Source organism: Astatotilapia calliptera, chromosome 4 (genome assembly GCF_964374335.1).
Source record: "Astatotilapia calliptera chromosome 4, fAstCal68.1, whole genome shotgun sequence".
Taxonomy (NCBI): Eukaryota; Metazoa; Chordata; class Actinopteri; order Cichliformes; family Cichlidae; genus Astatotilapia; species Astatotilapia calliptera.
The window spans coordinates 35299757-35320366 of record NC_137425.1 but is presented as its reverse complement, the minus strand read 5'-3'; the positions used below and the strand labels follow the sequence as shown (position 1 = coordinate 35320366).

Below are 20610 nucleotides of genomic sequence, written 5' to 3'. Positions count from 1 at the left end.
ACTTGGTTCTATGGTAAGACTTAAAGGGTTAAAGCTGTAGCGCCCAGATTACTTATAGCTACTTCCATGCAGCTGATATAAGATTGGTTGTTGAAAAATAGTAACGCAACCGCACCGAATCCAATTCAGGATTTTGATTTCCATCACACTTCCACTGGATGCCCAGCTGCTCTCCTATTATGTGATTATCATCAACACAGAACTGGAGGATAAGACCGCGGTTCTGGGGGTTGGGAAGCTCATCTTGTAACCAGAAGGTTGCCAGTAGGATCTCTCTGTCTTGGTCGTTGTGTTCTTGGAACACAAGACACTTCAGTATGTAGTTAGTACCGGGCGACTCCCCTCCCCCACATCGGCACCAGAACCCTGTATTATCTACAGGGTAAGAATGCCTGTTTTATCAAACTATGGCTATTACTACTGTGATCATTTGCAGCCCAGTGTGCTGCTCTCTCTGCTGGGATGAACCACTGGAGCTCACCCAGTCATCCCTTTCTTTCTCTCAAGAAGAAGTGAAATAAATGTATTTATTATGTTACGAGTCTAATATTCTTTAAATCAAACTGTAATGAATAAATGAAGCAAGAAGATTTGGTGGCTCCAAGTGTTGTAGAAGAAAAGATAAACATCTCATTTTGAGAAATCAGCCTTTAAAATTAAGTAAGTACTGTGAATAAAAAAACTAACAGCAAACCAATCGGTAGTCGCCAATTACTTTTGAAAGTAATTCGGAGTCCAATTATCCACTCAAATGTAAATAAAAGTTCACTTGACAGCTGTAAAAGTTACCTGTTTATACAATAATATAAGTCACATTTCAAATGATCATCTGTGGAAAAGTTTGAATCCTGACCTGAGAGTTTCCACTGCACACTGTGAACTCTTTAGTCCAGCGGACAGAAGCTTCACTCCTGAATCCTGCAGGTCAGAGTTACTCAGGTCCAGCTCTCTCAGACTGGAGGACTGGGAGCTGAGGACTGAGGACAGAGCTTCACAGCTTCTCTCTGACAGGTTACAGCCACTCAGTCTGAAAAATAAAAGACAGTCATACAACAAATACTCATGTTGAGTTTGTTAATACATTTCACAACATTAAATCTTGACTTTCTATTTTTAGAGGAAACATAAACATACTAAGAAACAACATCATATGTATGAACTTAAATAATTGAATAATTCTAACAACAAACTGTTTTCTGATCTGACCTCAGAGTATTCAGTTTACAGTTTAAACGTTGTAGTCCAGCAGACAGAAGCTTCACTCCTGAATCCTGTAGCTTTCTGATACTCAGGTCCAGCTCTGTCAGACTAGAGGACTGCGAGCTGAGAACTGAGGACAGAGCTTCACAGTTTTCCTCTGAGAGTTCACAGATGTTAAGTCTGAAGATAAAAACATGAATAAAGATTGTTGTTAAAGTGTAATCAGGGTGCAATAGCTTATTGTCTTGTGCTGAGCAGGTTAGTATAAGTTCACTTTAACTTATAAATGAATAAAAATGCTATGGAACAAGGATAACTGGATAAAGTTTACCTTTACTGGTTAAATTATTGATTATTTTTGTTAGTTGATATAAACAAAACCAAACATCAAACATATAAACAAACAGAACTAAACAGAATACAAATTGATCTGACCTCAGAATATTCAGTTTGGCGTGTGGACTCTCCACTGCAGCAGACAGAAGCTTTACTGCTGAAGCTTTCAGGCTGTTGGTACTCAGGTCCAGCTCTCTCAGACTACAGGACTGGGAGCTGACCACTGACAACAAATTTTCACAGCCTTCCTCTGAGATGTTACAGCTGCTCAGTCTGGGAGAGAAAGGGAAAAAACAAAACAAAACAAAAAATATATGTGATCAAATGAAATTTGTTTATATGTTAAACCTTTTAAAAAAAACAAAAAAAACCAACCTATGACACTATGAGTGCTACCAGTCCAGTGCACACGATTGGTACCTTGATGGTACCTTGCTCAGGGGTACCATCAAGGTAGCTGTTCGGTGGATTCGACCCCTGACCTTATGATCATGGGGCGACCACTCTACCTACTGAGCTAATAATTCTGTGTACACTATCATACAATATTAACTAAAACAATTATTTTAGAAAATCTTACTAATTCAGTAATTGTTATGCTATTTAACTGTGAGTAACACTGGATTTTAAACACTAGCTGTATAAAACTCCTCCTGTTAAAGGTGTGTATAAAGGAGATGAGCTGAAATGCAGACTTCATGGAGAATGTTTGCTGTCAGGATATATCAAAGACAAAGCAGAGATCCATCCAGTCTCTTCCACTAAGCCCACAGAGGGAAAGACAACCATTCTCACACACACACCTGCATGAAGTTTAGATCACCAGGTAATCTAACTGCATGTCTGTGGACAGTGGGAAGAAACTGTAGAGGACCCAGAGAGAACCCACTGTAATTCTGTGGGAACACTGGTTATGGAAGCCTTACAGTTAGATATGAATACTGTCAAGAAACAGGACCTGAGTGGCAATTTCAATTATGAAGCCCAAGTTCTCCTCCTTGAATCGCTACCTTATCGTGGTGGAGGGGTTTGTGTGTCCCAGGGATCCCAGGGGCTATGTTGTCTGGGGGCTTTTGCCCCCTGGTAGGGTCTCCCATGGCAAATTGGTCCTGGGTGAGGGACCAGACAAAGAGCGATTCAGAAGACCCTTATGAAAAGGATATCGAGAGAACAGTTTACCCTCCCCGGGATAGGGTTACCAGGGCCCCCCCCCTGGAGCCAGGCCCGGGGAGGGTGCCCGAGGGCGAGCGTTAGTCCATGGGGCCCGGCCGGGCACAGCCCGAAGAGGAGACATGGGCCCATCCTCCTGCAGGCCCACCACCCGCAGGAGGCGCCATAGGGGTCGGGTGCATTGTGTGCCGGGTGGCGGCCAGGAGCGGAGGCCTTGGTGGACTGACCCCCAGCTGCCAAGACTGGCAATAGGGACATGGAATGTCACCTCTCTGGTGGGGAAGGAGCCTGAGTTAGTGCGTGAGGTTGAGAGGTACCGGCTAGATATAGTCGGGCTCACCTCTACGCATGGCTTGGGCTCTGGAACCAGTCTCCTGGAGAGGGGCTGGACTCTGTCTCAGTCTGGAGTTGCCCCTGGTGAGAGGCGGCGGGCTGGGTGGGTATTCTAATATCCCCTCGGCTTGCTGCCGGTACGTTGGGGATTTTCCCGGTGGACGAGAGGGTTTGTTCCCTGCGCCTTAGGGTCGGGGAACGGGTCCTGACTGTCATCTGCGCTTATGCGCCGAGTGGCAGTTCAGAGTTCCTAGAGTCCCTGGAGGGGGGGGGGTTCGAAGGTGCTCCACCTGGAGACTCTGTTGTCCTGCTGGGAGACTTCAATGCTCACGTGGGTAACGACAGCGAGACCTGGAGGGGCTTGATTGGGAGGAACGGCCTCCCTGATCTGAACCCGAGCGGTGCTTTGTTATTGGACTTCTGTGCTAATCACAGTTTGGCCATAATGAACACCCTGTTTGAACATAAGAGTGTCCATAAGTGCACGTGGCACCAGGACGCTCTAGGCCGTAGGTCGATGATCGATTTTGTAATCGTATCACCAGACCTGCGACCATATGTTCTGGACACTCGGGTAAAGAGAGGGGCTGAGCTGTCAACTGATCACCACCTGGTGGTGAGTTGGATCAGGTGGCGGGGGAGGACGCTGGACAGACCTGGTGCACCTAAACGCGTAGTGAGGGTGTGCTGGGAACGTCTAGCAGAGGCCCCAGTCCGCGAGATCTTCAACGCACACCTCCGGCAGAGCTTCAACAGCATTCCGAGGGAGACTGGGGACATTGAGTCCGAATGGACCATGTTCAGCATCTCCATTGCCAAAGCTGCTGCATTGAGCTGCGGCCGCAAGGTGGTTGGTACCTGCCGTGGTGGTAATCCCCGAACCAAATGGTGGACACCAGAGGTGAAGGGAGCCACCAGGCTGAAGAAGGAGTCCTATCGGGCTTGGTTAGCCTGTGGGACTCCGGAGGCAGCCGACAGGTATCGACAGGCCAAGCGGAATGTGGCTCGGGCAGTGGCTGAAGCAAAAACTCGGGTGTGGGAGGAGTTCGGAGAGGCCATGGAAAAAGACTTTCGGACTGCCTCGAAGAGATTCTGGCAAACCGTCAGGCGTCTCAGGAGGGGAAAGCGGTGCTCTACCTGCACTGTGTATAGTGCTGGCGGAGCGCTGCTGACGTCGACTGAGAAAATTGTCAGGCGGTGGAAGGAATACTTCGAGGACCTCCTTAATCCCACTGACACGTCTTCCGAGGAGGAAGCAAAGTCTGGGGATGAGGGGAATGACCCGCCAATTTCCGGGGGCGAGGTCACTGAAGCAGTTAAACAACTCCTTGGTGGCAGAGCCCCTGGTGTTGATGAGGTCCGCCCCGAGTTCCTGAAGGCTTTGGACGTTGTAGGGCTGTCCTGGTTGACACGCCTCTGCAATGTTGCATGGTGATCAGGGGCAGTACCTGTGGACTGGCAGACCGGGGTGGTGGTCCCCATCTTTAAGAAGGGGGACCGGAGGGTGTGTTCCAACTACAGGGGTATCACACTCCTCAGCCTCCCTGGGAAAGTCTATGCCAGGGTGCTGGAAAGGAGAGTTCGTCCGCTAGTCGAACCTCGGATACAGGAGGAACAATGCGGTTTTCGTCCTGGTCGCGGAACACTGGACCAGCTCTTTATCCTCTCGAGGATACTTGAGGGTGCATGGGAGTTTGCCCAACCAGTCTACATGTGTTTTGTGGACTTGGAGAAGGCATTCGACCATGTCCCTCGGGGTGTCCTGTGGGAGGTGTTGCGGGAGTATGGGGTGTCTGGCCCATTGCTACGGGCCATTCGATCCCGATACAACCGTTGCAAGAGCTTGGTTCGCATTGCCGGCAATAAGTCGGACTCGTTCCCGGTGGGTGATGGGCTCCGCCAGGGCTGCCCTTTGTCTCCGGTTCTGTTCATAATTTTTATGGGCAGGATTTCTAGGCGCAGCCAAGTGGCGGAGGGCTTTCGCTTTGGTGGCCTCAGAATCTCATCTCTGATTTTTGCGGATGATGTGGTTCTGTTGGCTTCATCGGGTGAGGGCCTCCAGCTCGCACTGGAACGGTTCGCAGCCGAGTGTGAAGCAGCGGGAATGAGGATCAGCACCTCCAAATCTGAGGCCATGGTTCTCAGCCGGAAAAGGGTGGAGTGCCCACTCTGGGTCGGAGATGAGTTCCTGCCCCAAGTGGAGGAGTTGAAGTATCTCGGGGTCTTGTTCGCGAGTGATGGGAGAAGGGAGCCGGAGATCGACAGACGGATTGGGGCTGCAGCTGCAGTAATGCGGACGCTGCACCGGTCCGTCGTGGTGAAGAGGGAGCTGAGTGTAAAAGCGAAGCTCTCAATTTACCGGTCGATCTACGTCCCTACCCTCACCTATGGCCACGAGCTGTGGGTAGTGACCGAAAGAACGAGATCGCGGATACAAGCGGCAGAAATGAGCTTCCTCCGAAGGGTGGCTGGCCTCTCCCTTAGAGATAGGGTGGGAAGTTCGGCCATCCGGGAGGGGCTCAGAGTAGAGCCGCTGCTGCTCCACATCGAAAGGAGCCAGCTGAGGTGGTTCGGGCATCTGACAAGGATACCCCCTGGGCGCCTCCTGGGTGAGGTGTTCCAGGCATGTCCCACCAGGAGGAGGCCCCGGGGCAGACCCAGGACACGCTGGAGAGATTATATCTCTCGGCTGGCCTGGGAACGCCTTGGTATTCCCCCGGATAAGCTGGAGGAGGTGGCTGGGGAGAGGGAGGTCTGGGCCTCTTTGCTTAGGCTGCTGCCCCCGCGACCCGGCCTCAGATAAAGCGGATGAAGATGGATGGATGGATGGAAGCCCAAGTTTTCCCTCCATCCTGGATGAAAACAGGACAGTCACAGCAGAGATTTATAATAAAAAAGGGAGAGTGTGCACTGAAAATGAGATAAAAAACAAACTGCTGGATTTGGAGACGTGAACAAGCTGACGATAATAAACCTGTCAGAGGGGCTGAAGGATCAGAGCTCATGTTCTTATTGGCTGGGCCTGGATTGTACTTTGATAAGAGATATAGACAAAAATGTGTCAGAAATACTGACACGGCCTGCTGGACTGAAAAAATATTTACTGAGTGAATGATAATCATTTAATTCACTATTTTTATGTTTTTTAACTGTTCTTTGAACTCAGCATTTCTGATTTATTTCCCATGGTTTTAAGATTTTTATCGATTATAAGATTTTAAGCAATGAGTTCATGTTTACTTACAGAGCTTTATTGGAGGCTTTGACCACTGGCAGCATTCTCAGAAGAGCCTCCTCTGAAGCAGAATATTTCTTAAAGTCAAACTCATCCAGATCTTCTTCTGATGACAGTAACATGAAGGTCAGAGCTGAGCACTGAGCAGGAGACAGTTTACCTGTGGAGAGACTTCCTGAAGTCCTGTATTGTTGGATCTCCTCCACTAGAGAACGATCATTCAGTTCATTCAGACAGTGGATCAGATTGATGCTTTTCTCTGCAGACAGATTCTCACTGAGCTTCTTCTTGATGTACTGGACTGTTTCCTGATTGGTCTGTGAGCTACTTCCTGTCTGTGTCATCAGACCTCGTAGGAGAGTCTGATTGGTCTGCAGTGAAAGACCCAGGAGGAAGCGGAGGAACAAGTCCAGGTGTCCATTTGGACTCTGTAAGGCCTTGTTCACAGCACTCTGGTGAAGAGATTCTTTTTGGTTTAAAAAGCTAAAACTCTTGGAGGTTATTTGTTTCTGTTCAAGAAGAGTTTTTCCAGAGTTGCTGAAGGTCAGATGGACATGAAGAGCAGCCAGAAACTCCTGAACACTCAGATGGATGAAGCAGAACACCTTGTCCTGGTACAGTCCTCTCTCCTCTTTAAAGATCTGTGTGAACACTCCTGAGTACACTGAGGCTGCTCTGATATCGATGCCACACTCTGTCAGGTCTGATTCATAGAAGATCAGGTTTCCTTTCTGCAGCTGATCAAAAGCCAGTTTTCCCAGAGACTCCATCATCTTCCTGCTCTCTGGACTCCAGTGTGGATCTGTCTCAGCTCCTCCATCATACTTGACCTTCTTCACTTTGGCCTGAACCACCAGGAAGTGGATGTACATCTCAGTCAGGGTCTTGGGCAGCTGTCCTCCCTCTCTGGTTTCCAGCACATCCTCCAGAACTGTAGCAGTGATCCAGCAGAAGACTGGGATGTGGCACATGATGTGGAGGCTTCGTGATGTCTTGATGTGGGAGATGATGCTGCTGGCCTGCTTCTTATCTCTGAATCTCTTCCTGAAGTACTCCTCCTTCTGTGGGTCAGTGAACCCTCTGACCTCTGTCACCATGCCAACACAGTCAGGAGGGATCTGATTGGCTGCTGCAGGTCGTGTGGTTATCCAGAGGCGAGCAGAGGGAAGCAGTTTCCCCCTGATGAGGTTTATCAGCAGCACATCCACTGAGGTGGACTTTCTAGGGTCAGTTAGGATTGTAGTTTTGTGGAAGTCCAGAGGAAGTCGACACTCATCCAGACCATCAAAGATGAACACAACCTGGAAGTCTTCAAAGCTGCAGATTCCTGCTTCTTTGGTTTCAGTAAAGAAGCGATGAACAAGTCCCACCAAGCTGAACTTTTCCTCTTTCAGCACATTCAGCTCTCTGAAAGTGAATGGAAATATGAACTGGATGTCCTGGTTGGCTTTGTCTTCAGCCCAGTCCAGGCTGTATTTCTGTGTTAAGACTGTTTTCCCAATGCCAGCCACTCCCTTTGTCAGCACTGTTCTGATTGGTTCGTCTCTTCCAGGTGAGGCTTTAAAGATGTCTTCTTGTCTGATGGTTGTTTCTGGTCTGTCTGGTTTCCTGGATGCTGTTTCAATCTGTCTGACCTCATGTTCATCATTGACCTCTGCAGTCCCTCCCTCTGTGATGTAGAGCTCTGTGTAGATCTGATTCAGGAGGGTTGGGTTTCCTGCTTTAGCGATGCCCTCAAACACACGCTGGAACTTCTTCTTCAGGGTGGATTTAAGGTTACGATGACAAACAGCAGCTGGAAGTTCTGAATAATAATAATAAAAATACAACTTTAACAATCATATTTTACAAAATGCTGATGACAATTTCTGACCCACTGAGAAATGACTGAACACACTGGTGTCACAAGTCTCATTTATCCAGCAGCTTAAATCTTTAGATAAATCCTCTTACGTCTCTGCAGACGGTCAGCCAGCTCCTCCTGCTTCATTCTCCTCAGGAAGTCCACTGTGATCTTCACAAATGCCTCTCTGCTGCTCCTCTGCTCATCATCCTCCCTCTGAAACTCCAAGCACTGGGGCTTATTTGGACTCAGAACCTTCTGGATCTTCTTCAGCTCGTTCTTCACAAACGTGATGATGTTGTCCTCCAGCAGCTGGAACAGAATATTTATGAATGACCCACCACTCTGAACTTTAGTCCACACAACATCCACTTCTTTACGATCAAGGGGCATATCATCCGCGAACTCTTTACCAATTATAGGTTTGACTTTATCTGATTAACTGAGACTTTGTCCACAACTCCATGATCCCAAAGCGTTGATGCTGTTCATATGAATGCAGCGATTTCAGTGGGAGAAACATTTCACTGGTGTTCAGAGCTGAACTACCAACAGGTTGATGATCAAAGCCAGAAACTTGGAGATGTTTCAGGTGACTGAGTTGATCGTACAGACAACTGGTCTTAAAGGTTCACTCTGTTTACGCATACAGATCAGTATTTAAGGTTTGACTCTCATCATCCACTGGGGCACAAACTGGGCGTCATCAGGACGCTACAACACAGAACAAACACCATCCCCACAGACACAGCAGCCAGCGAAGCAGAAGAACTTCACATCAAGAAGGTCCTGAGTAAATGTGAACGCTGGTTTGAGGGCGGAGTCAAGGAGGCCATTTATGTGAAAAGGAAAGACCATCTCTGAATGGAGGAGGGGCCTAAGGGTACAACTGTCACCATCTTACATGCTGTGATTGCAGCCATTCCCCAGCTCTCTGTGAACTGGACTCATGACCATTGATCAACAACCATTGATCAATGGTCCTGACAATATGCGTACCAATGATCAATGAACTGACCTCCCAGCCCATTGTTCCTTCAGTGGGCTGGTTTCAGTCATACAAATGTCCTGTTTATAAGATTGAAACCTGCAGTCAGCTGAGACTGAAGAAGTCACCTGATGATGATGAAACGTTTCTCCCACTGAAAACATCCAGATGAACAGAATCAAGCTTTTTGGGATTTACGTACCTGGATGATTGAGCATCAAGACACAACTCTGTGACTTTTCTCAGATGAATAAATCCTCTCCTCCAGCTTTGTTTACATCTATCAGCCCTGTGGCGCTGCCCAGGGAAATAATCTATGTGAGAGGTGGAAAGTCATACAGGTGTCTGCTCCTGCCTTCAGTTATTTTATCTACTGTGTGTCAACTGGCTGAACCTCCTCCAACTGTCTACTGTCTCCCTAAACTCAACAATGACTTCGTGATCTATCCATTCTCTGACCAAAGACATCCTGCTGCAGGAGGTTAACATAGCAGCCAATGATGATCCCACTCACTGTGAACAACACATTTGGACCTGATTTGCTGCTCTGGTTCACACGTGAACTTCCACTGCTGCTGTCACCAACTTGAGAGGCTCTACAGAAAAACTGGACTTGTCCATAAAAATCATAAACTACATTACAAGGACAGCATTGCTCAATCAACTCTAATTACTATGACCATGTTATCTCTTCTAACTAAGGTACAGACACTCAAACTTGCTGCTTTCAGTGAGAAGTCAAATGTCTGAATATGAGCTGGAAGCCGCTGAGAGTCCTCCTCCTTCCCGTGGGGTTTACTTTCTCTACTACTTTCAATATAAACACACCCCTTTCATGCACCTGCAGAGGGCCACCAGCAGATGGAGCTGTCTTAAACAAATCCACTTGGATAGTTAGCTGTAGATGATTTTCTCAGTATGATTGTAGGATTTTGAGTTATTCTTTAGATTTATTTAAACTCTTATATTGTGCACAAGTGTTGAGCGACCCATAATTTCTCTGTACTTTTCATAAGAGCAGCCAGACTTTCAGCTAGTTTTTGTTTTTTAAGAGCTCAAAGTTATTGAAGAAACAGTTATTCAGCTTCATTCCCACTGATCTCGACTACAAACTGTTTCACTTTGGTTTCTGTTTAAAGCCTCGATGTTTAAAACGTTTCCCTGTGATCACATTTGCACCGTCTGATTTCAAAGTTTGTTTTCTTTTGGTCATTTAGTCCACAGAGTCCTTGGTGTTCTGAAAGGGACCTATAAATAAATGCATTATTATTAATATTAATAATAAAGTAGTTGTTGTACATGTACAGACCATAAATATGGAGTCCAGCTGTGTTTGATGCTGCTGGGCAGACTGACCACTGGGAACCTCTGAGCTCTGCTGCTCCACTCTGTGGAAGAACCATGAAGGATTAGATCAACACAGGATAAAGATCCAGGAGTTTCTGCTCAAATAACTTCATCTGAATCAAGTCTGTCAAGTTTTAGACTCTCAGATTCTGAAGATATATTTTCTGTTTTCTATGAACTTTCTTTCATCAGTGATGGAAGTGATGATGCTGCAGAAGCTCAGAGGAAACTTTGAGAAAACTGTGATGAACCATCAACTAATGCTCTCAGGAGGCCAAAGGTCCCTGAATGTAACTGTGCAGTAGATTCAACGAGTGTTTGAAACCTGACCACTTCCTTATGTTTTCATTCTAACACAAGAAGTCCTTTTCTCATTGCTTTGATTTGAGTTTTCATTTGAGTTTTCCGAGTCTCGTATTTGGAGTCGAGTCTAATCAATGATCTGACAGAAGAACATTAAAAAGGAGTTACCAGTGCTGTCAAAATTAACATGTAGGGTTAGGGTTAGGGGTTCATCTGTTATCATGATTAACATGATAAAAACCTTTAACACGACACATCTGGAGAGCAGAACGACTCAAAATCCCTGAAATGTTTCTATCAACGCACTTCGAGCAGTTTGTCCGAGTAGAGTTACCTTTGCACACGTGCAGATGTGCAGCACATCTGTTAGTGACGGAAGCTGAACCAATCAGCTCAATATGGAAGATGACAAACACACACTGACCTCCCGATGGAAAGTTTGAGTATTAAAAAAATAACAAGACGGACCAGCCGACCAACATGAAGGATTCTGTACATCGTGACAGAAGGAATTTTCTTTTCACCGAAGCACTTCCAGCTTAAAATATCACAACAATGCAAAGCACTGATGACACAACTGCCAAGTGGACAAACTGCAGACCTGTTAGTGTTGTTAATAACATAGTTTTGGTTCCTCGTGTCAAAGACTTGAAGAAGAGTGACAGAGAGTGTTAGACTGCTGCAGGATCAGTGCCACCTCCACAGACCTGTGAAGAAAATGATTGTTTGACAGATGGGCTCAGATTCAGGATCAGCTGAGGAGTTTGTGGCTGACAGAATCCTGCAGGTACAGAGCAGAGCCCATCATTAGCATGCAGGACTGTCCCTGGGGGGGTCGGCTCATTCAGGAGGTTAATCAATGTTTACATGTTCAATAAACATGTTAAGTGTGTAAATTTGCCCTTTTCTCTCGAGTCTGTTTGCTCATGAAATGAAATTTGATTCGTTTACATTAAAAATGATGTTTAATGGTGATTAATCCAAATTAATCCACAGTAACCCTGTGATGAGTCTGATTAAACATTTTCATTAACAGCAGTAATATAGATGATATATTATTATATATTAGTGCACACTTAGCTTTTAGTATATATGTTTGTTACAAAGTTGTATTTACAGCAGAGAAGCTGAGTTAAAGACTGAAAACTATTCAAAGTCTCTTTGAATTGAAGCGTTTAACATTCTTTGTGTTTATTCTGCATTGACTTCATTATATGGTGTAAACGTCTGTTACAGGCTTAAATATAAAGTTGGAAAAATGTAACTGCAGCTATTGATCAAGTAATTGTGATTAATCAGGATTAATGACAGAAGATTGTGTCATTAATTAGTCATGTTTTAATCTACTGACAGCACTAGTGTTCACTCTGGTGCCTCCAACTGTTTTACGCCCTTTCAACACCTTCGTGGTCAAAAGTGTACACGCACAAAATCTACAATAAAACCCTCACGCAGCAATAGGACAGACACACAATCCATTTATCTCTGTCTCAAACACACACACGTGTATTCAAAGCCTCGATTTGTTCATATTTCATCTGTTGTGTTTTTATCTTCAGCGTTTTCAGTGTTGCTGCATTTACACCAAAAATGTTTCCATTGATGAATCAGATTGATTTGAATGTGTTTCATCCATACAAATCCCTCCCTGGTGGTCACATGACTCTATAACATAACAGGAGTCATGTGACAAGAGTTTCATGCTGTAAAATGTCACAATGGTTGAATGTGGTGGAGTAAAAATGTGAGATGTCAGCTACTTTTCTTCAATATGAAATGTTTGCAGGGCCTGACAGGAAGTGGACGGACGCTCTGATCACTTCCTGTTTGCTGAAGTGGGTTTTCAGTTGTTTAGAAACCAAAGGCTTGTTTTAAAAGACAGTTTAAATGGGACTGAGGGAACGACGTGTTTGTAGTTTATATCCAACAACATCAAGCAGTTAAATCAAAGAGCTCATGTTGCTAACAGCTCACCTCTCTGCAGCAGACACAGGCTGGACTTTAAAATCAATGGGGTGATCGTTAGACCGGTCACTCTGTAAGGACACAGAGCTGGGTGGAGGTCCAGGTTTGAGTCTCTGATGGATCCTGAAAAAGTTATAAATCTTCAGTAAAATTCTCATCACATATCAGCTGATATTATTGGTATTAGCTTACCTTTTCTCAGCTGACTGTCTTTGCTCAAATATCTTAATGGCATCTTTGACTGAGTTACTTTCATAAGACACAGAGCTTGGTGGAGGTCCAGGCTGGTTCCTGTGAATAATGATGCAGCAGTGATGTGAGTGCTGAGCTGTGACATGGAGAAGAGTCATGGACAGTTAGAGATGGTCATCTCACCTCTGAGCTTTGGTCTGGCTCTCATGTTCCCCACACAGAGTGCTTTTAGAGGGAGGGACTCCCTCCTCTCTGTCCTCACACTGATCCATGCTGCTCAATTCAGCTCACACACACTTTCTACCTGCAGAGGAAACACAAATCATTCATGTGCACATCAGCTGAAATCCTCCTTTCATCATGTGTGCTGTCCAAATATCAGCTGCTTCTTTCCTGCTTCATCTCAGTGTCAGCTGGATGCAGTCAGACAGCAGTGTGAGGCAGAGGAAGCTGCCATCAGCTGCTCTGCTATCAGTCCACTAGATGGAGCCTGAAGCACACACGATGCATTCACTGACACACACTGATTCACTGTTTGGGAAACTAGAAAAATGTTGGTCTTGAACTAGCTGCATAATGCAGACAGGGTAGGACCCAAATATAACGGCGAAACATCTTCAAGCAACTTATAGAAGTCCAGATGCTTTTCTTTCCAAGCTCCTTCAACTATGATGACCTGGATGACTGAGAACCTTCACAGGAAAAATGAAACACACTGAACAAAGAATGCAAGACTTTCACAATAAAACAGCAAACAAAGGAACACAACACTGACACGTGAGCTTGACAGAGGAGTGGAGGAAAGGCAGACGAGAGTGAGCGAGGGAAAGAGGAGACAAGAGAGACGTGACAGGCTGAGGAAATATAGAATGGAGCACCAGGCCTCACACAAACACACACAAACACACACAAACACACACAGAGGCACACAGAGACACAGAGGGAATCTAATGATCAAGGAACTAAACAGGAAGTATAAGAAACTCAAAGAAGCATAAATAAGACTGTAAATGAACCAGAACCATAAACCATAATACAAAAAATGCAAAGTGCTTGGTCAAAGGGACCCAGAACCATTAAAGTTCTTTTCTTTGCTCTTCAGTGTTTGAGTTCAAACAGACTCCACATTAAACTATGACAGCACCGTCCCTGCTGCTGCTGTCAGACCTGTTATTCACTCACTGCTCGCCAGTGTTTCTAATGAGTTTTACTCATCCATGAGAGTTTAAAGCTTGCACTTACAAGCAATGTTCCCTCTAATGTTTCACTTGTCTGAGCGAACACACAACCTCCCTGAGCGATCCACTGTGAGCGACATTAGACGTGTGCACTGTGGTCACGCCAGCGTCGAATCCATCCAAGTTACATGTTTATTAAAATAATCAATTTACAGCGTTTACATTTCTGTTAAACTACTTTTAATTAACTGCTTTAGCCCACTTACAATGAAAGTTAAAAAAGAAAATCTTGTTCATGACCTGTAGCATGTTAACACTATTGGAAGGAAAAATAACTTGAACTTCAATTTTGAAAACACAACTTTCTTTAAATAAAGCTCTGACTTGTATTATGAGTCTGTGGTCTGGGAGAGAGTCTGTAACTCTGTCTGCAACATACAGTAAATAATGACCAATGTTGGGCAGTTAATTATATAGTTACTTCTTCAAAAAAGTAACTGAGTTTTGCAAACAGAGTTTTTTGCAGCTGTTTACTGCAAAAAACTACAGCCAAGGTGTTTTTTTTAAAATAAACATTTCAAACTATTTACAGAACAATCAGCTGTTCTGCATCAAATCTGATGCCACACAAATTATTTGTGCCGCTCCAAAAAATAATTTCTGTCCACTATGAGATGAAGGAGAACAACAGCCTGATACCTGCAGGCCTGACAGCAGCAGATGTGTCACTGCTGTAACACCTGTAACACTCAGCAGGCGCCTCATTGTTCTGACACACAACAACACTATTGACTACACTACACACTAACTACACACTAACTACACACTAACTACACACTCACTACACACTAACTACACAAGATTTGCTCTAAACGTCTCAAATCTCTCACATCTCAAAACACCGCCGTCACTCCGTTTCTTAACAACTAAATGCCATGTTTTGATTGGTCGACATGGTACATTTTTCGACCAATAGGAAAGGCTGGGGGTTGGTATTGTTTTTGCTCACAGGCTTTCGAGCGTTTTCCTTATAAAACGCAGTTTTTACCGTTTCTTCCTGCAGTAAATATAAACAACGACAGTATTCAGGAAGAAAACCAAACATTGCAGATGTTTTATCATAACTCTGGTTTTACGTGGTCGATCAACACAATTTAAAAACTGGTATAAAGTCCACACTTTTCCTGTCAGTTGTTCCGTCTGTCCTGCTCACATCTCCAATGGTTGTACACGTTGTCATTAACGTGGCTTCACTCCACATCAGCCGCTTTGCTAAAACACCGGCACATATTTACTTTAATTTCAATTCAGGTTAGAATTCTTTTTGTGTGCTCAATACAGATTTTCTCTGCGCAGAGACCGTGCCAACAGTGCGCAGCTTAGAGGGAACATTGCTTACAAGGTGACTACCAATAAAAATGAGTGTGCTTCACTGTCAGAGCTACGGTGATTCATCCAGTAGGACTTGATAATAAAAATATTTGTTTGATGCTTTGCATTGAGGCGCATTGTTGAATTTGCAGGGACACAATAACCACAGATCAGTTGTTCAAACCACTACAGTAGGGAGCCATGTCATGAATAATAAACAAATACTAATACTAATACTACTACTAATAATAATGTTAATTTAAGTAATTGTTTTTGACTGAACATCACATATAATGTAACAAGCAGTAAATTCAGGTTAAGTGCATTATCAGCATTTGGAGGAGCTCCTTATCCTTCACTGCTCACCTCTTACAAAGTGTTCACACAGTTTGCTAGCTTCTTTCAGCCTGCTAGCTATGCTAACAAGTCTACTACACACACTTGACTCGGTCACATGACAGACAGCAGAGATAGCTGCTCTGCTAGCTAAGCTAACTCATGTTAGCTTAGCTAGGTCAAGGTCAAAGAAATGAGGCGATGCTGCTGGGAGTTACGTCACAGACTAGCAGAATTTAGTTATTCAGCATAATATTTAATCCTTATTATCTGCTCCTCTCACCTCTGTTTACATCTGAAAACAAGAAAATTTAGCCAACAGTTTATTAGCTTTGGTGAAATTATAAACAGGCATCAGCGCAGTCACCTATACTGTGCTTTAATGCTGCAGCAGCAGGAACACCAGTTAATCTAAAATCTCCTTTTCTCTCTAAAAAGTGACAGCAGACTGAGTCAAAGACAGAAACCTTATTTAAACACCAAATATTCACTTCCTGATCCAGGATTCAAAGAGGACGTTGAACTTACTCAGCTTCTTCCAATGAACGTCTTCACTCTGCAGCTCTCTGCTGTCTGGACCAGGTCTGTGTAGAAACAGAGAAAATCCTCTGCTTCTTCTCCGTCAGCAGTCGTCTGTGTCTGCAGACTGCGTCACATTAAACACTTCACACCAGCAAAGAGGCTGAAGCTCACAGGTCAACGGTCAGCTGCTGCACTGTGTATAACAATTCACTTTTGAACAGTAGATAGCCTGTAGGCGTCTCTGCAGTGATAAACAGTTTACACATTAAACACTGAACCATAAAAGAAGCTTAAGCTGCAGCTCACAGGTCAAAGCTCAGCTGCTGCACCCAGTTATGAGTTTAAATAAATCATTAATCATGATCTTTTCCCTCTCAGCACTTTCACTTGGCCTTGGAGTGTTTTGACGGAGCTACACTGTATGTTTCAAATGTTGTAAATAAATTGGGAGTTAGGGCTGGGCAATATGGCCTAAAATCCATATCGCGGTATAATTTGAAGCATGTGCGGTAACGATATATATCGCGATATATTCTTTTCTTCTGTATAACGTATTTTCCACACTATAAGGCAGACTTACAATCCTTTAATTTTCTCAAAAATCAAGAGTGTGCCTTATGTATGAATTCTGGTTGTGCTTCGTGACCTCGAACCGATTTTGGCTGCAGAAATCTGTTAAAAATGTTTTAGCACAACTTTGGTAAGCCGCACTGCTTGATGGATCGTCAGAGCATTACGGCTGCCATAGGGAGGAGCTTCACGGAGTAATCTGGGTCCAAAACTCCGACAGCTTCAGGTCCCAAAGTCAAACGAACACTGAGAGTTAAAAACGGCAGAGGTGGGACCAAGTCAATGTTTTGCAAGTCTCAAGTAAGTCTCAAGTCTTTATCCTCAAGTCTCAAGTCAAGTCTCAAGTAATGTCAGGCAAGTCAGAGTCGAGTCTCAAGTCACTGGTGTAAAAGTCCGAGTCAAGTCACAAGTCTGAAACTTTGAATTTCAAGTCCTTTCCAGTCTTTAAAAAAAAAAAACGAAAAAATAATGTTGCAGTTATGCTAAATGTAAATATTAGACCATGTAATTTTAAAATCTGTGTTTTTCTCAACACATGACAAAATAGTTAACTTAGAAAATATACACAAATTGTGAAATTGCACCTCTATAAAATGCAGCTCAATTAAACTTAGCTCCAAGAATAATTTTCACCGACAGTTCTGAGATAAGCTGCATGTTATTCTTGGATGCGGTTGTAGGACCAGCTTTAAAATCGCATGACAAAAATATCATACACATTAAAAAAAACTGCATCACCAACGTAGCCTGGACAACATTTGCTAGTTAGATGAAGTCAGCTATCTCATCGTAGCATATTTATATGCATATTTATAATTATACGGTTCTTGGAGTGAGCGCATACGATCATGAAGTTTAGTAACTTCAGGTCACTGCAACAAGCCCAGGTACAGTTTACCGACGGATGGGTAGTAGTAGTAGTGGGTAGTAGTGGGATGGGTAGTAGTGGAAATAATTTCTGGTACCCATCACAGAAATGTAGCAGTGACAATAATACTGTATGCTGTAATCGTACTGGGCAATTAGTGATACAAAAAACCTGTTTTATCCTGTGAATAAAAGTATGTGTTTTTGTCAATGTACCATAATAACAGAAGCGAAACGCAATATTGTGTCAGGACAATTCACTATTTATGCACAATAAACACAATAAATAAAGGAGCATAGCGCGACAATTTCTGTTCAGCGCCAGACTTGCTTGTAACCTATATCACCAATTATGTTAAGAAAAATGACGCATTAACTACTAAAAAACACTGACCTTCGTGTAAATGCTTGGAGCAGACTAACCTGTGAGCTGGAGGGTTCTGGGACGTTATATTTGATCATTGAATGGCTGCAATCCAGGCCATCCGTCGCGTCTTTGTTACTTCGGAAACATGGCTCGAACAATTTCTCTTCAACGACTTAATCCGATAACAACCGATCTCTTTACCCGTCGGCTTCCCGTGGCTGTCATGCGACCGGCTATTGCAGTTAATAATACAACAGCTTCTTGACATTTTTGTGTTTCTTTTTATCGCTGTATAACTGATTTTAATTGAAAGCCTGCGTGCGCTAGTACCGCTTGCCACGAGTTCCCAGAATCCTTTGCGGTTCTACCCGTGAATGACGTCACATTTTCAATCTCTATATAATATGCATGTTAAATTTTATATTTGGGGTAAAATATCAAGTCTTTTCAAGTAAACCGGTTCAAGTCCAATTCAAGTCCCAAGTCATTGGTGTAAAAGTCCAAGTCAAGTCACAAGTCTTAGAACATTTTTTCAAGTCAAGTCTAAAGTCATAAAATTAATGACTCGAGTCTGACTCGAGTCCAAGTCATGTGACTCGAGTCCACACCTCTGAAAAACGGTCTAAATTCTTTCATCTTTAATAAAATCATCAGCGTTGCTGCTTTAGCAGATGTAACAATTAAGTTTAATATCCATGAAAACAGAATTTATTAAATTTAACGGACTTAGAAGTTAACAGGAAGTTAGCGCGCTAGTTTACACCTAAACATTTCATACCATGTTCTGACTGAGATTTTTGAAACTAATTCAAACAGCTCTGCTATCACTTCCAACATAAATGAAGACAGAAAACTAAACAGCAGTGGCGTTTGCAGGGTTACTGAAGTTGGACTACCTGGTATATAATGTTGTGCTACGTGATTGCTAGCGACACAGCTATGTTAGCATAACATTAGCACAGTGAAGCTGGAGGATGAACCCCAACTCTTTTTCCACTCGATAAAAGTTAACGTGAGTGATTCTGGTGGTCAGGGACAAATGCAGTCGCATAGCAGGATGCTGTACACGGGCCAAACTTCAGTCACGAGAACAACTGAGATCATTCATCCACAACACGAGGCTAGTTATTAATATACTGCCACAACATGGGAATAGAGCAGCTGCAGAGAATTCAACATTATTGAATCAATGTTACGGAAGTGGAGGAAGCGCAGTTTTTGGCTTTCCCCGCGTTTCAAAAGTGCTTCATCTCTTTGCTGTGACTGTCACCCAGCATAATTGCAGAGGATAATGGTTTTAACCGCTGCGATGCTTTCGACCAAAACAGGTGCAGTTTGATGACATCATCACATGCGCTGTCGCGATAGAGCGGTATAGTCAAAATCTCTATCGTTGACCAAATTTAATCGATTCTGTCGTTTATTGTTTATATCGCCCAGCCCTACTGGGTGTGATTTTGTTGTATTGGTTTGTTTTTTGGTTTTATGTTTCCATGTAGATGAATGAAGACAGATTCACTCTTACCTTTTCAAAATGTCTATAAGGTAGACGAGGTCTATGCTTTTCTGCCTCTTCACAGATAATCCCAGTGATTTTCCCTTGGTCTGAAATTTCACCTGATCTTGTGATATTGAGAGTCATCTGCCTTTGAGGCAGCTAACCAAACAGTGTTCTCTAAACTCTAACTTTAATATACTTTGATATATTTCAGATTTCTGAGCTCTGCTCTGACTCCGTGCCAGTAGCTCCTTAATATGACTTTAGTTTGATCAATAATTAACCTGCAGAAAGTTTCTGTTCCCACTCCACCACGCCGAACAACCCTGAGAACAAATAATATGATGTGGGTGTGTCTGCAGGCTTCAGCACTGTGAGCATTAAACACAATAAAAGACTCACAAGTTCCTGCTCAAAGGTCAGCTGCCTTTAGATCAATCATTAACCTGCAGCAGGATCCAGTCTTCTGCCTGTTGTGGTTGTGACAGCTGCTCGTAGGAGAGTTTGTTTGTAGGAGGTGGAGATGTTCTCAGATCAAGTGCGTAATCGTCTCTTTGTGTAGACGCTAAAAGCTGTGAGCCAAAACTCTCTGCTCTGAAACTCTTCACTCAGTCCTCACGCTGAGAGTTTAGAGGCTGAACTTCTTGTTCCTCCATAACACTTTTCATGAAACAGCAGAAATGAGCTTGTGTTTCTCAGCAGTGCGCACACAGAGAACCGATCCTCTCTGCTCAGTCTGAACAAATCAAAGTGAAACGTCAGTGAAAACACAGCTGCTGATCAAACTGTGTCAGATTAATGCCTCAATGTTTCACTGTGAGGTTAAAAAATACATAAAAATGATTTAAAGAAGTAGGAGGCAGATTTTCACAATAAGAGCACTTTGTTTTTAATTCAGTTAATGTCAAACTGTCATCAACACCTCTGTGTTGTCTCCGTCTCTGAGCAGATTCAGGCATTACTCAAATAATAAAGGCTTTCTTTCACTA

General features: G+C 43.8%; 2 protein-coding genes across 2 annotated transcripts in view; both read right to left on the bottom strand.

Annotated features, from left to right (window-relative positions):
* The window catches only part of LOC113017352 (protein NLRC3-like), a 71317-nt gene extending 53624 nt beyond the window's left edge, over positions 1-17693 (bottom strand). The window contains exon 1 of the mRNA XM_080300553.1: positions 16326-17693. The gene's annotated coding sequence lies outside the window, so the exon portion shown is untranslated. The remainder of the gene's footprint in view (positions 1-16325) is intronic.
* On the bottom strand, positions 860-12955 carry LOC113017307 (protein NLRC3-like). The gene is made up of 4 exons (XM_080300703.1): positions 12913-12955; positions 12730-12843; positions 6284-8078; positions 860-1809 (listed from the first exon to the last, which is right to left on the bottom strand). The coding sequence occupies exons 1-4, from the start codon at positions 12953-12955 to the stop codon at positions 1500-1502; spliced, it is 2262 nt and encodes a 753-aa protein (XP_080156829.1). The 3' UTR covers positions 860-1499.
* Positions 17694-20610: the final 2917 nt, after the last annotated feature.